At 34.3% G+C, this 16265-nt stretch overlaps 3 protein-coding genes across 3 annotated transcripts; 1 reads left to right on the top strand and 2 right to left on the bottom strand.

Moving 5' to 3' along the window:
- Positions 1–7016: 7016 nt before the first annotated feature.
- LOC114737292 (L10-interacting MYB domain-containing protein-like) lies at positions 7017–8052 on the bottom strand. Its single transcript, XM_028925208.1, has 2 exons — positions 7738–8052; positions 7017–7655 (listed from the first exon to the last, which is right to left on the bottom strand). Exons 1-2 carry the CDS (start codon positions 8050–8052, stop codon positions 7017–7019), a joined length of 954 nt encoding a protein of 317 aa, XP_028781041.1.
- Positions 8053–10197: 2145 nt separating this feature from the next.
- LOC114737287 (protein NRT1/ PTR FAMILY 5.4-like) lies at positions 10198–14131 on the top strand. The gene is made up of 5 exons (XM_028925201.1): positions 10198–10468; positions 10603–10820; positions 11619–11861; positions 12332–12615; positions 13147–14131. Exons 1-5 carry the CDS (start codon positions 10384–10386, stop codon positions 13976–13978), a joined length of 1662 nt encoding a protein of 553 aa, XP_028781034.1. The 5' UTR covers positions 10198–10383; the 3' UTR covers positions 13979–14131.
- Positions 14132–15036: 905 nt separating this feature from the next.
- On the bottom strand, positions 15037–15978 carry LOC114737293 (galactoside 2-alpha-L-fucosyltransferase-like). The gene has a single exon (XM_028925209.1). It carries the CDS (start codon positions 15976–15978, stop codon positions 15037–15039), a length of 942 nt encoding a protein of 313 aa, XP_028781042.1.
- Between the last annotated feature and the right edge of the window lie 287 nt (positions 15979–16265).

A 16265-nucleotide genomic window follows, 5' to 3' on the forward strand; every position in this document is an offset into this window, starting at 1 on the left:
TTACCTTCTTTTATTATTATTATATTAACTTTATTTACATAAGCTATAATGTATATTAAATAATGGTAAAATTTAAAAGTTATTAAATTTTAAATGAGAATTAATGAAGTTTAAGGTTTTTTTTAGTTTGATGTGTGAAATATGTTGTAAGTAACTTGTAAACAAAACCAAATGAGTATCTTACAAAAATAAATGAGAGGTTTGTGTAATTTTGACAAATTCAAAAGGAGTATATGTTATTTTTTCATATTAATCCTATAATTTGCGTCTTTCTGTCATATTCAAATTAAGGAAACGGCCTTTTCTCCTCTACTTCTACTATCCTCTTCTCTTTCTCTGCTTCAAAACTATGCCTTTTGGATGTTAAAAATGAAGGCTGACCGCTTTTTTTTGTTTTTTTCCCTAAATTTTTTATTATCATATAGTATCTTAAAATAATTTTTAGTGAAACACTAAAAAATATTTTTTTTGGCAGTATCCAATATTTAATAAGCTATACTCTGAACTATTTTTTTAATAGCACCCAATATTCTAAAAATGCCGATCACTTTTTTTTTGAAAAAAAATTAATATTCATTATTTTGAAGTATTTTTCAGTAGTATCTAGTATCTTAAAATAATTTTTAATGTATTTAACACATCAAGTTGGACATGTCTTATTTTTTCAATATAGCACATAATATTCTAAATTAATTTTAAGATATTGGATGTTATTATAAAAAAAAAAAATGTACAGCACATGATGCATTAAAAATTAATTTAGAATACTAGATGTTACTGAAAAATAGTTTAAAGTGTAGCTTTTGAAATTTTGTGTACTACTAAAAATATTTTTGCATGTTAAGTGCGTAAAAAATTATTTTAAGATAACAAATGTCACTGAAAAATACTTTAAAATAAATAATGTGGATTTGAGCGGGGGAAAAAAAGTGACCAATCTTTTAAACACCACGAGGGGCGTAGCTTTGAATAAAGGAGGAGAAGCAGATGGTATGGGAAGAGGAGGAAATAGCTCCAATCAGGATCAGTTTCAGGAAAAAGCCAATCACAATCTGTACTGTGAAATAGGAATCATGAGCTGTCATCTCAACTGAAATGAGAATGAGAGCTCAGCCTCGCTTTCCATGAGGCCAGGCCCCACCATCCCTTTCACATAACGAAAGCCTGAAAGGTGAACAGTGAACTCTCCTTAACATTTTTTCCCTCTGTTTTTGTTATTTTGAATGATTATAAAAACTTGTGATTCAGACGATAAAATCAAAACAAAACAAAAAACTTGTAATGAGTTTTATTTGTGGAGATTGAAACGAAGAGACAGCCATTTATATCGATACTGAGTGTGCCATTTTAATCTAGAAATAATCAATTACAAATTTTAAATTTAGATTATTAAAACTATATTTGGATAGGTGAAGATTTCACAGTAACAATGAGTATATCAACAATATTCTTTTAAAATATTTTTATACAAGTCTTTTTTATAAGGTAGAGATAATTTTTTTGTTTTATTTATAAGTTAACTTATTTAATTTTTAGTATAAATGTACTGTTTTGTTCTTTATTTATTATAATATATGTTGCTATTTTTTAACAAAAAACATACATATATTAAATATGAATAAAGTTTAAAAATTATTATATTTTTAAAAATAATATAATTTAAGATTTTTCTTAATTTACATAAAACATATTAAAAATATCGTATGGATATAATCAAAAGAGTAATGAATAACTACGCATTTTCTTACTGCATTTATTATTAAAATAAATTTTTTACAAGTTGGGAATTTGGGATCATTAAATACATAGTCACCCTACCAAACACTTTCTTTTATCCTATTTATAAGCTTTAAATTTAAAAAAAAGTATGATCCATTTTATAAATTTAAGTCTAAGTTTATCTTAATATTTAATATATTTTTTTAATTTCATTCTAAATCATTTATTCTCTTTCATTTGTCATACTGTCTGTTATTATATTTTTTTCATATTTTTGTTGTTGTTATCATAAGGATATGTTTGAAAATAAAAATATTTTTTTACTTATTTATTATTTTTAACTAAGAAAAAATAACACAAAAATCATACTTAAATTTTGAAAACCCTAAATAGTCATTTGAGTAAGAAAAATTCCCATTTAATCACGCAAGACTAAATAAGAATTTTGAAATTTAATAAAATAACTAGATTGTCCTAAGTAAATTTTTAGAGAAAGGAAAGAAAGAGACGCAGGTTTCAAAGATGGTCGAAGAGGAAGAAAGAGAAGAGGGAGGTTGTGAAACTGTTGCGCTCTGAATCGAAGCAAATGGCATCGCCATCATCGAGAGTCATCGAAGAAGGGAGTCGTTGCGGAAGGGATGTGCGTTCATATGACCAAATTGCCTATATTAATTATAAAACGTGGGTATAACATTTATCAGATTGAGAGGAAGATTGATAGGAAGAGAAGGAAAGGAAATGCGCGGCCAGCTACTGGTTTGAAGGTGAGAAGGTGGAAAACAAAATTGTAAGTATTTTTTTTGAAATTGTATGCCTCTCTTGATCTTCTTGGCATTATTGTGGTGTTGTAATTTTTTCATTTTGATGGGTTTGGGTTCTGGGTAAGTCGAAGATTTAGATGGAGCTGAAGTGTAATATTACGGAAGTCAAAGGTTCTTCAAGTTGGGTGTTGGTTCTTTTTTTTTTTTTAAAGTATGAGAATAGTTAGAAATTTGAACATATGAGTTGGTTAGTGTTGGATAGGATTTGAATTTTAGGCAAGTTTGAGAAAATTTGAAAAAGCTTAGTGACGATTATGTGGATGGAAAGTTTGAATATGAATAGTAATAATTTGTGAAATGTGTGATTAATAGCAAAAGTAAAATTATAAAACATTTTATTAAAGTTGTTAATACAAGAAGTGATTATATTGAGTTGATTTTGAAAATTGATAAAATATTTTTGTTAAAAAACTGACATTGTGATGATTTTTTTTTTTGGTTTATTACAGGCTAGAATTCAAAATAACATGTAATATTGGGTCAACATCCTCAAAAAAACTTGCTTTGATTTTTCTTATTGCTGGAAACTTTTTAAGAATGTTAAAGGTGAAGCTAAATATAATGGTAGAAGTGTGAGAGTGAAAATGATAAAAGAAAGAATAAGACTTGAAGATTTGAGATCAATGATATTGGAATGGTTTGATATTGATGTTAATGGTTGTGGTATGAAAACTTGTCATTGATTGTCTACACTATAAATACTACCAATGAGGCTTTGGTTTTTGAAAAATGTTATTACTGAACTTGTTATTTGCTTTAAATATGTTGTTAAGTACTTCATAAGTTACAATGCAAAAGTACTTTACTTATTCATTATAAAAGTTTTAGTGATATTCATTATCTCTATTAATAACTCTCGTATAACGGTTAACAGATTAATTATCTCTATTAACAACTTTAGTGTCACTTTTAACAATAAGAGTTCGAGGAAATGTAAGAATGGCCATTTTTACAACTTTAATGACATTGTTAACAATTTCAGTATAACTAGTAACAACTCTTGTATAGCTATTAACCATATCATCTCAGAACTTGTTAAAACTTAGAGAGATATATATAATCATGAATAGGGAATTTTACAGCTTTCGTATAGCGGTTAACAAATTTATTATCTCTATAAACAATTTCAATATCGCTTTTAATAATAGAAATTCAAAGAAATACAAAAATGGTTATTTTTACAACTTCGTTGATGATGTTAATAATTTCAATATAACTATTAACAACTTGCATATAAGCAAATAATCATTATTCGCCATTTTTCTCAACTCATTTCATAAGAAGATGATACCATAAAGACATGAATATGAAACATGAACATTAAGTACACTCGTCTTATAAGTTCTACAATAATTGACAATACTGTTAAAGTAAATAATAACTTCAATTAACTTTATTACGAAAGTTGAAAATTTTCCAATTTGAAACTTGTGCTTGAAAAAATTGTGGTTAATGTTGTTATTCAAGTTGTTAATAATGTTATTGAAATTGTCAACCTTGTTACAAAAGTTAAAAAGTTCCCAATTGTAAACGTACCTAAACAAGTTGTGATTAATATCGTTACTTTAGTTGTTAATAATGTTATTGCACTTGTCAATCTTATTATAAAAGTTGAAAATTCTCAGTCTGAAAAATTTGTGGTTAATGGTATTATATTCAAGTTGTTAATAACATTACTGCACTTGTTAATTTCATTATAAAAGCTAAAAAAATTTCATGAGATTAAAAATGTTGTTTGATATTATTGTATCAACATAAAACACACATTCAGTTGACATACATGTAAGGCCGTGCAGCGAGAAACCCAAAAGCATTCTAACCACACACTCTAAAATATTAATCAGACACAACTATATATATGCACAACCATTACGTACTTCAAATCTGTGTGTCAACAAAAGGACAATATGTAATCACATCCTTTTGCATTGCACCTTCTCCAATATAATTATCATTAACAATACTTCTAAAGCAAATAACAAGTTTACTAACGTCATTTCCCAAAAACTAACATCTTAGTCACAGTATTTACAAGAATAGCAAGTCCAACCAGTAGCAGCTCATTGATTTCGTGAGCTCCCTTCCCACCAATCCTCCTTTGATGGTGCCAACAAAAGAACAATATGTAATCACCTCTTTTTTCTGTAATCACATAAAAAACAAAAAAGAACCACAACTCCTTCTTCTTGCAACCTTCAGAGGGTGTGTTTGGATTGGCGGTGGAGAAGTAACTTTTTTTTCAATCTGACTTTTCCAGAAGTCAGATTGAGTAAAAGTCAGATTGGGTAATGTGATTTATGTTTGGATTGGGTTTTAGAAAAAAGTCAGTTTGAGAAGCTGAAACTTATTTGGATGATAAATGTAAAAGTAAGTTTGAATGTAAAATGACTTAAAAGGACATGAATTCTATTAAATAGCATATATCTAATATTAGATATTTAATTATTAAAAGTGAAGAAGTAAGGAAAATAAAAATTATTAAAAGTAAAGAAATTTAATTTAGTATTATAAAGAAATTATATATATAATGTGACTATTTGTCATAAATAAAGTAATGAAAATAAAATTATTAAAAATAAGGAAATTTAATTTATTGTTATAAAGAAATTATATATATAATGTGACCATTTTAAAAGAAGTATTGAAAAAAAATTTATTAAAAAAAATTAATTAAAAATAAAAAAAAAGTTATTACTAGAAGGAAATTGAAAAATAATAAAAAACTTAATTAAATATATGTAATGGATAAATATGTAAATAAGAGGTCATACATACGTAGCATTTTTAAACTAAATACATCAAATAACTAATTGGATGCCATGCTTAATACAATTTGGTCTCTGATTGTGTCACGCACATGATTCATTTGTCTTGATCTAGGTAAATTTGAAGAGGATGTCTCACCAGCTTCATCATGATTGTCTTCGTCAATTGTACCTTCAGATTGAGCTTCTATGAAATCTCTATCAGTTTCAGAATTTCTTCGGAGGAAATTATGTATAGCCATTGTAGCACAAACTACTTGGACTTGAGTTTTATACTTGTAACTTGGCATCTTATCTAAGATGCGAAACTTATTCTTCCACACCCCAAAAGTCCTTTCTATAGTGCACCTCAAACTTGAATGGTAGTAATTGAAGACTTCTTTATAATTTTCAAATCCCGGTTGTCGCATGAAGTCTGGAAGGTGATAGCGCTCACATCTGTACGGACCAAGATATCCTGGTGGAGTTGGATAGCCAGCATCGACCAAATAATACTTCCCTAATAAATCATGAAATTATGTTGACATTGTGAAATTAATGAAAATATCAAATGAATTTCATATAATTAAAATTGAAGCTACTGAAAATATACCTGGAGGTGGATGAGGGAAATCCAAGGCTGGAGTTGAGACAACAGTGTTAAACACACGAGCATCATGTGCAGTACCTTCCCATCCCGCTAACACAAAAGTGAAGCACATGTCCCAATCACATACAGCCATGACATTCTGTGTCGGATATCCCTTTCTCCCGATATATTTGTCTTGCTTCGAAAGACTCACCACACATCGTACATGAGTGCCATCAATTGCTCCTATTGCATCATTGAAATATGGCGAATATCGTTTATCGTTTTTTATTTTTGGGTGAGTTACAGAAAACGTAGGATCGAGTGGTTTGATATATTCCCTGGAAAGACTAAGGCAAGCCTGTAATACTCTATGAAAATGCCTGCTTACAGTTTCTCCTGAATGTTGAAACCTTTCTTGAATCATCCTATTACATTGTCCATGACCAACCGTGTTCAAAAACATACCAACAATTTCTTCCACTCCCAGATACTTAGAATTTTTTAAACCATGTTCGACCGTTTAGAGCATAATCGCATGAACATTTCTTTTTCCATTCGAAACATGTCATAACACCGAATTTCATGATCTCGCAAAATTTCTTGCACCCATAAATTACCTGTTTGCTGACTAGTTCTTCGTGGCTCTTTGCACACATAAGGCATCACATATTGACTCACCAATACAGCTACCTCTTCATATTGTGTTATCTCTTCATCTAAAAGGGAAATCAATTGAGACTGTTCATCTTCCTCCGACTCCTCTTCAGACTGTTCATCTTCCTCCATCCACTCAAACGTAAATTGATTGTTCCAATTTGCCATAGATAATGTCACCTGTGAGTGTGGTTAAATTCAACTGTAAGAATTTTTTTAAACGACAAATAAATATTTTTAGGTATGTGCAAATAAATATTTCTTTCTGTTAAACATGCAAAGACATAAAATTAGTCTAAAAACATTCATAAGCTGCAATTACCATTATAAATAACACATGTAACTTAAAAACATTCAAAACATTCATAGTCAGTTAACAAGTTACATAATTTCATAGTTCCACAAACATTAACTGAAAAACATATAATAACAACTCTGGTCCGAGTTAGACAAAATAAAATCATAACATGCGTCCTAAAATATAGTTCAAGCAGGCGGGGGTTTCAGCCATGATGGTGGATTGTATGCCATATCCTGTAGCCATGCAACCAAGTATTCTGGCTGTCCTTTTAGTGAAACAACCATTTCCCGAACACTCTTGTGCAACAGAAGTCTTAAGCACCGGTTTCGGAAATCAGAGTCACTTGTAATTTCCTCAAGGCAGAGCACTTCGGCCGTAACCTCAGAAATTGATACCTCTTTTATTTTCTTAAGAGTTGCAGCTCTATCCTTAGATGCAGTAGCTATTTCACTAACTGAATCTGCTATTTGTCTTGAGGCTGGAAGTTTTTGCTTTGTTTGCCTGCTAGACCCTTCACCTCTCTTCCTCTTCCCATGGCTTCCTGAACCACTAGGTGCAGTATTTGCTGTTAAGTTTACGCCTGCCATCTCATCCGTAACTCCTATACTAGCACCTCCAAGATCTTCTTCGCTATCCCCCGATCCTTCAAGGAGATCTGTATCAACTCTATACACATTCTCTTCATCATCCTCTTGTGTCTGAGGTTGGGTTAAAGACGGTGCCAACATATCCTCTCCAGATGCTATCACACCCTTGAATATCGTGTTTAATTCATGAGCAAACTTTAACCCCTGGTACCTAAACTTTTCATACTGGGGATTCTCCTGCAAGAATACAATCAACAAAAATAAAAAGCCTATAACAAGTAATAACACAGTTCATAACTCAAGATCAACAATTATATACCAGTTTTTTCTTCTCCCACCACTCATTTGTTGCCACCACTGTATTGTTTATAGAGTCCCAACCTACACCAGTTTCTTTGTTCAAATCAACCCATGTCCTCCAATCCTTCCTCAAGCTATCAAGCCTATTTTTCAATTGCTTCCTCTCATATGATTTTCCTGTTTTTGCATTGAATGCAGAATGAATGTTGTTCCACCCAGTCTTTGAAAATGATGTTCCTTGACGATTTTCCCGGTAGATTTGCTCCATGCATTCTTTAAGTAACACCTCTGTGGTGCTTGTATCCCATGTTGCCTTACCTTTATCTTTGTTCATAATTCTATTGAAAAATGTCAATCAAGAATGCAAAAGGGAGTTACAGTGAACCAGAGCACTTTTCTTCCAACAATGCAGAAATATTATACAAATTCAACAATCTTAAATTAGAGGCACTTTACAAACAACTTCTCAAGAGGCAGACACCTAAAAAATATCAGATATTTATGTTTCAAAATTCTTTTTATGTTTCTCTTGTAAATAAATATGAGAGGAAATATCTAATATATATAATATTTATGAATTATAACCTCAGAATCATATATATTTAGGTTTGTAAAACATACTCATCAACAATAAGCGCCACATTAATTGAAACACTGATCTTCACATTTTCAAACTAAAAAAACACCAACTTTTCGGAGCTTGTCACAAATAATTAACAGGAAAGGGGTACTTAGAACGACAAATCATCATCAGAAGAATCAAAGAATAGCGGTTTTGCCTCCTACGATACTACCAGGTCATACTACCATCAGTTTTTCCTACTACACTACTACCATTCGACAGCCAGGCCACATTAATTGAAAGAGCATCAGATCAAGAGCAAGAACATCAGATCAACACTTCTAAAATCAATAAGGCTATGGGTCCGAATTATCTACCAATGGCAGCCAACAACATGAATCGAGGACCAGCAGATCTAGAACCAAAAACACATACCTCTTACCAGCTGAACGAACGAGACTTGTGGATTAGGAGCAGACACGGTCGGCGGCGGTGAAAACGGACGGACTGCCTTGCAACCGAACAGAGGAAGAAACGATCAAACGAACAACCCAGCAATATTTGGAGGAGCTGAACGAACGGCCACAGTCCAAAAGAACCAGAACAGAGGAGACGGTGGAACACGACGGAGACACGGCGGGAGACGGCGGTGACAACAGACGTCGACCCTAGAATGCAATCGAACAGAGGGAGAAGAGCGACAACCGAACGATATTTGGAGGATCTGAACGAACGGCCACAAGCCACCCACTCCCACACAAGAACCGGAGATGACACGGCAGGAGACGGCAGCGACAATGGACGGCAACGCTGGCTTCAACTGGGCAGAGGAAGAGGAAGAACAACCGAACGAACTGGCAGAACTGACCGAACGACCGAACGACCCACTCCCACACAAGAACCGGAACTGATGAGACGGCGGACACGGCGGGAGACGGCGGGTGCACGGCGGGGATATGGCAGAAGACGACGTCGTGAGCGAGGCTCCCTTTTTCAGCTTCAGATCGCGTTTGAAAATCAGAGTGCCGAGTGCGTGTGTGGGTATTTTCTTTTAGCTAATAAACATGCAGAGGGTAGGTAGGTAAAAATATTTAACATGCTACCAACGGTTTCTCAAACGCACCGGCCTCCAAAAAAAAGCTCCACAAATCAACTTCTCCCATAAGTCCATCTGAGCCTCTAGAAGTCAGATTGGGCCACTGTGAATCCAAACAACTCAAAAACGCAGCCACATCAGAAGCCTGATGGAAACGCACGTTTGGGCCCCCAAACGTGATGCCAAACGGGCCCTTAATCGTCAAATAGCAGCAACAATTCACCTCTTTCAACTGCCTAGACCTTATTCTTCACCACTTGGTGATTTCCCTCCTCCCAAATTGAATCAATTTCACTGCAACACCTATAGACAAAAAAACCAGGGAAAAAACAAATCTCGGAAAACCTTACCTCTGTATGAATGCACATCACTTCCACAGCGACTCCTTTGCTCGGTGATTCTCAATGATTTGGAGCACAACAGTTTCACAACCCCCCCTCTTCTCTTTCTTCCCCCTCAACCATACTTGAAACCTGCAACTCCTTCTTTTCTTTCTCTGAAAATTTACTTAGGGCAATCTAGTCATTTTAATTAAATTTCAAGATCCTTATTTAGTCATGTGTGACTAAATTAGAATTTTTCTTATTCAAGTGATTATTTAGGGTTTTTAAAATTTTAGTATAATTTTTGTGTAATTTTTTCTTTAACTAATTGATTGTTATTCACAAATTAATTATTTAAAATTTATAATAAGAATGTAAAGAATTATTTAATATTTAATATTTAATATTAGTATTTTTGAGAATATATATATATATATATATATATATATGGTCAGTCAGACAGTCACGAAACATAATTAACGTGACTTCACATACTGTTTTGCGTTGGAAAAAAGGAAAAAATGACTCCACTCTGTAGCAGCACATCTCATCGCCATCACGATCTGGCTGTCCCGCTCACGCCGAACCACGTTCGCTCAGTATCAGTCTCAGTCCCAACCTCATAGAGCATCTTCAATTTCAGATTCAAATCTCTCTCTCTCTCACGCACCGTCTTCGTCCTCCATGGAAGAAAGCAGCAACAGTAAAGCCCTCATCAACCATTCCTCCACCCGAAAAGGCGGCTGGCACGCAGCCATCTTCATCATCTGTAAGTCGCATTTGAATCCTAGTTCATACCGTCTCGGCGACGTCGATTACAATTCCATTGGTTCAAAAATCGATTGATGTTTCTGAGCAAGATTAGATCAGATTCACTAACTTCGTGATCTACCCCTCTCGCAGCTGTTGAGTTCGCTGAGAGATTCGCGTACCAGGGATTGGCGTCAAACCTGATAACTTACCTGACCAATGTTCTTCGCCAGCCGGTTGCGACGGCGGCCAAAAACGTCAATACTTGGGTCGGCTTTTCGTCTCTGTTTCCTTTGCTGGGCGGCTTCGTCGCTGACTCATTTCTGGGTCGTTTCAACACCATCCTCTTGTCCTCCTTCATCTATCTGCTGGTGCATTTTTTTTCCCCCTTGTCTTATCTGTATTATTTTATTATTTTTAATAATCCTTGGTGAGCTGTCTTTGGGTACGATCAGATTTCAACCCCTGGTTCTAGTTGAATTCATTGTTGCGGAGGTATAGTACCCACAAAGGGATTTCTTTCGTGCCAAACTTTTCGTTCAGCGACAGCGACTGTGACTCTGTGAGAGTAAATTCTGATAGAAAAGTTCGATTTAAATGTATTTTTTATACTTTTTATTTCTATATATATAATTTTTATTTTTTCACCAATTAGTATATAAGTCACATGATTTAGCTTCTATCCTATCCTTTTTGTTTAAAAATTCACTTTCTATCGGAGATCAATTTTTATTTTTTTTATAACATGGCCTTAATCCAATTTCGAGTGAGAATGTTAGGATTTAACATCCCATAAAATTATTATTATAATTATAACGTGAGATTATAAAGAAGATGCATAAATAAATACAAATTGCTAAACTTGATCTAAACGATTCTGTAATGGGAAAAAATAGAGATAATTGCGAGTCTAATAGTGTGAAAGCTCTTTGTAAGTGGGAGGCCGGGGTCAGAGAGAATTCAGGTCCAAGTACATGTTTTGCTTTAATGAATATTGTCATAATATTATTTTAAAATTATATAGGCACATTATTTAAATATTCTCTTCCAATTGGTATCCAGGAGAGGGCTTAAATCTTTGTATTGTGATTTTTGATGCTGTCTACCATAGTTGCTCCCTGAAATGGGAAAAATTCTCATTTACTGTTTTTACGCCAAACCAATTACAGGGCATGATTCTATTGACACTATCTGTGTCAGCAATAAAACACACAACCCTGTTTTTTGTGGCCCTTTATATTCTATCAATTGGAGATGGCGGGCACAAACCGTGCGTACAGACATTTGCTGCCGATCAGTTTGACGACGACACGCCACAAGAGAGAGATGCCAAAAGCTCATTCTTCAATTGGTGGTACCTGGGAGTTGTTGGCGGTTCTACTCTTGCCGTTTTCGTTGTGATATATCTTCAGGTGATTTTTAATTAAATTCTTAACTTATTAATTAAGCAATTAAGTAACTCAATTATCTTCTCTTTTCAACCCGGATTTGCAAACTTATGGCCTTTTCTTTCACTTTCAAGAAAGCACTAGCTAACTGTCCAATCTAGTTAATAGTTTTGCTTCTCTCTGTCCTTGTATCTAATGAGGGTAATTCTTCCACTTTCGAGAAAATTAATAATATATTCCTTGTATTTTTGATTCGGTCACAATTCAATCCCTAAATTTTAACTCACCGCATTATACTTCCTGAATTTTGATTAAAAATTTTTTCCTTAACTTTCTCAAATATAACCTTTTTTAATCTCAACTACTCATTTTGATCTTTTTATCAAATAAGAAAATTTATGAAAGCTATGTGTGTTTTATGAGTTTCCTAAGATGTCATTCTTAATCTTTTTTTTGGTTTTTGGCGCGTGAACAACTACTATATGCAAAAATAGGACAATGTTGGGTGGGATGTGGGCCTGGGAGTACTAGCTGGCGTCTTAGCTTTAGCACTGGCACTGTTCTTATTGGGCATCAAAAGGTTTAGGATGGAAGGCCCAACTGGAAGCCCATTTACTAGTATGGCCCAAGTTTTTGTGGCTTCCGCTCGAAAGTGGCGAGTGGAGATGGAGACCCAACCTGGTTCTCATGTTTACTGGTATGGCGATGAGGAGGACGTTGGACTCCATTTCCAAGGTCAACCCAAGTCTCATTCTTTGGCTCGCACTGATCAATTCAGGTGCCTCTCATCATTTCTCTGGTGGTTAATTTTAATTTTATAAAATTGTACATTAATGAGGGACTTTTCTCGCCAAATTTCTTTATCATCCACAAATGCAAATATGGATTGGCTTGTATAACCCCAGAGATCTTCCAAAAAGCCAGTTTGAAAGCCCAAGCATCAATCTGAGCCGAAAACCTATGTTCAGACGAGCAGTGGAGTCAAATGATTTTTTTCCCCCAAAAGGCAAGTTAGACCTATTGCCGCACCTTGGAACTTTTTGGGTTGTAAAAGCCAAATGGGTATTCGAACTAATTTTTTTACAAAAGCATATTGAAACATAAATGAGATTACACTGACTTTTATCCTAACTTCAATCTGTAAAATGCAGTTGGAATAGAAGTCACTTTTGCAAATGTTAATCCAAACAAGTCCAGCATGAGATCTTTAAAAGACCATGTTGAAGTTAGCTCAAACAAATTCTAGTGGATACTCACTTTCTTGTTGGCATCACTTTTCCTGAAATACAAAGTGGAAATTTTGTTGTAGATTTCTTGAGAAGGCAATGATCATTGATGACATTGATGCTTCAAGCAAAACAAAAAATCCATGGAGACTATGTTCAGTAACTCAAGTAGAAGAAGTCAAGCAAGTTCTTCGTCTCATTCCCATATGGCTTAGCTGTTTAATGTTCCATGTTGTCCAAGCTCAGCTCCACACTTTCGTCACCAAACAAGCCAGCACAATGGTACGTACAATCGGACCACACTTTCAAATCCCTCCTGCGTCACTTCAAGGTACCATTGGACTCACAATCCTCATCACAGTGCCAATATATGACCGGGTTTTTGTGCCCTTAGCTAGAAAATTCACAGGCCATCACTCTGGCATCACAGTTTTGCAAAGGATTGGTATAGGTCTATTCTTGTCCATACTGAACATGATTGTCTCGGCCTTAGTAGAATCGAAAAGGATTAGTGTTGCTAGACAATATCATCTTTTAGATCGACCTGAAGCTATGCTACCGATGAGCGTATGGTGGTTGTTGCCTCAGCATATGATCACTGGTGTTTCTGATGCATTCACCACTGTAGGACTGCAAGAACTGTTCTATGATCAAATGCCAGAGGCAATGAGAAGTGTTGGTGCTGCAGCATATATAAGCATTGTAGGAGTTGGAAGCTTGGCTAGTAATGTAATTATAGTTGCTGTTGAGGAAATTAGCTCAAATTTTGGTGAGAAATCGTTGGGAAACAATTTGAACAGGGCACACCTTGATGAGTTTTACTGGGTTTTGGCTGGTTTAAGTGCTTTGAGTTTGTGGGTTTATATTTATCTTGCTAAGAATTTTGTGTACAAAAAGAGTAATTATGGTGGTTGAAACTTTGTTACCAACTGCCGGTTTCTAGTCTCAATGCCATGATAAATTGTTCCATATGACAAAGGAAAGAGTATGGAAGTGAAATAAAATTTTGTAAATATTCTGATTTAGCATTATTCCTAATATTAGTTAACCGAATTATTCACAATAAAAGTGTAATATTTTGATCCTTTTTCCCCCCTGAAATGTTTAGTAGTGATGGTGTTTATATTTGACTTGCTACCGTTTTTATTTTTAATGATGAGAAATTGTTTATTGCTATCCAGTTACATTTTGCAGCTTTTGTGTGTGTGTGTGTGGGCGTGTGCGTGTGTCTATCTCTGTTTATGTTTATTGGTACCTAAGGGGTCATTGTTAGTTTTATTATAAAGTGTCCATTAGTAATTAATAATCAAATCACATAATATACTGATCTTAAAACCTCTGAATAATTAAAACATGTTTTTGTGACCAACCCCATCCAACATTTTTTTGTTACCAACACCAATCTAATCCAGCTAAAAACATATTGACCCGAAAATTAATTTTTCGGAAGGTCATAAACTTAGCCCAAGTATAATATTTGTCAATTAAAACATTAAACAGCTTTTGATACAAACAATTATAAATTATGTCCACTTCAAAACATTTGCTGAATCCTATCATAATATTATGCCCCTTACTTTACCATAAATCTTCCACACTATTGTTTTCAGATTATGTAACTCACGATTCAATACTTCGATTGGAATTTCAAATTCAACTTTAATTCCTCAATTTCCAGATATTAGGATTACTAAATCAAGACATATTAACCTCATACTTCAACTATAATCAGAATACTGACTTGTGTGTTGCACGAGTGCGTGGAATCCATTCTTAAGTGTAGGATTGATTGATGTAATAAATCATAATTACCAACAAAATAACTATTTCAAAAACTATTATCAAGACGAATTATAGTTATCAAATCTTATTGCTATTAATAAGCCACTGGTTTTCCGCAAAAAAATCATATAATGACTGATGGTTATGACTAATTAATTAGTTTCACACCATTGCCAAAGTCTTCACAGTGCCTAGTATGAGGAAAGAAAGAAGTAATATTGATAATTGTTGGAACTACAGTCTCCCTTAGGTGGGTAGTGAAAACAAGGATCCATGGACATGGCTCTTTCACATGGAGGATCTGGAACCTCTCCACTGAATGTGCTCTTCAGAATCCATGGCTTCAAATCTCCAAGGCCTTGAGCATGAGCAACATACCCAAAAGTAGAAAACGAACTTGTAATCAACGCATCAGTCAAACCCAGCAGATACATCTCAGTCCAGGCCTTCATGTTGTGCTTATTGTCGTTTGAGCTTTGATTCTCTTCATGACTTGGCTGATAAACTCTTATCACCTCATTGCTTTCACTTGTATTTGCCATATACATAGCTTTTAGCTTATTTCCATATTCTGAATATAAAGAAATGACAAGAACAGCTTTTGAGGTATTATGATTCTGGGATGGAGTAGAAGTTACTGATGTTCTCCCATCTGATTGAGGCAAAAGATTGTTCTTGGAGGTACAAGCTAAGATTTTGTTGAGAACAACTTGATGGGGTTCTTTTTGTGTGTCAAACAATCGAATCTGGAGGCCAATCTTCTGAGTTGCCATTGACAAATGATTCTGATAGAAGTTGCTGATGAATTTGCATGCAATATTTGATGGGTGAAAAAGATAGTTTCCTAGAAGGTGAAAGATGGTGTCTTTTTCTGGGAACATTTTGGTTAGATCTTGCCTGAAAGATGGGATCATGAAAAGAGAAGGAACAAAGTACTGATTTGACTGCAAAATCAACACAGGAACATTCTGCAGAAGATCTTGAGCAGAACCACAGTGGAAAAAATCATAATGATCATCATTGGTGTGTCGTAGATGGAGAACAGAAAGATCGGACAATTCCTTATGAGAGAAATCCCTAGGTAATAAGTAATAACCATGATGAATTTGGAAATGGCTCACAGAAGAGACCATCCATGTTAGATTCAAATTTGACAAGAAGAACTCTGTCAGTGAGAAGAGCATAAAGAAATGCAGAAACTAAGCTTAACATTCTGTTTCCTAAGCCATCCATGGCTGTCCAGATAAGGTATTTGCAGTTGATAGCAGAAGCATGGTTGTTGCTAGAATTGGATTTGGAGTGATTTCCGATGAAGGAGAAGGAACCTGCACAGCTTCTGTGAAGATGTTCATAGTGACGAAGCTTGGATTTCGAATGTTGGGAGGGCTTGTGAGGGGAAGCTTTGCGGCATAAGTGAGAT

The sequence above is a fragment of the Neltuma alba genome, unplaced genomic scaffold (assembly GCF_004799145.2).
Source record: "Neltuma alba isolate B1F8T4 unplaced genomic scaffold, ASM479914v2 tig00013423_pilon, whole genome shotgun sequence".
In the NCBI taxonomy this organism is placed as follows: domain Eukaryota; kingdom Viridiplantae; phylum Streptophyta; class Magnoliopsida; order Fabales; family Fabaceae; genus Neltuma; species Neltuma alba.

What these genes read in the sequence shown, in the direction of transcription:
- LOC114737292 (XM_028925208.1), bottom strand. Translation starts at nt 8,052, where the DNA reads ATGAACAAAGATAAAGGTAAGGCAACATGGGATACAAGCACCACAGAG. An exon ending in GGTGGGAGAAGAAAAAACTG is followed by an intron (nt 7,656 to 7,737) that starts GTATATAATTGT and finishes GTATTCTTGCAG; the next exon opens with GAGAATCCCCAGTATGAAAA.
- LOC114737287 (XM_028925201.1), top strand. Translation starts at nt 10,384, where the DNA reads ATGGAAGAAAGCAGCAACAGTAAAGCCCTCATCAACCATTCCTCCACC. An exon ending in TCGTTGTGATATATCTTCAG is followed by an intron (nt 11,862 to 12,331) that starts GTGATTTTTAAT and finishes ATGCAAAAATAG; the next exon opens with GACAATGTTGGGTGGGATGT. An exon ending in GCTCGCACTGATCAATTCAG is followed by an intron (nt 12,616 to 13,146) that starts GTGCCTCTCATC and finishes ATTTTGTTGTAG; the next exon opens with ATTTCTTGAGAAGGCAATGA.
- LOC114737293 (XM_028925209.1), bottom strand. Translation starts at nt 15,978, where the DNA reads ATGGTCTCTTCTGTGAGCCATTTCCAAATTCATCATGGTTATTACTTA.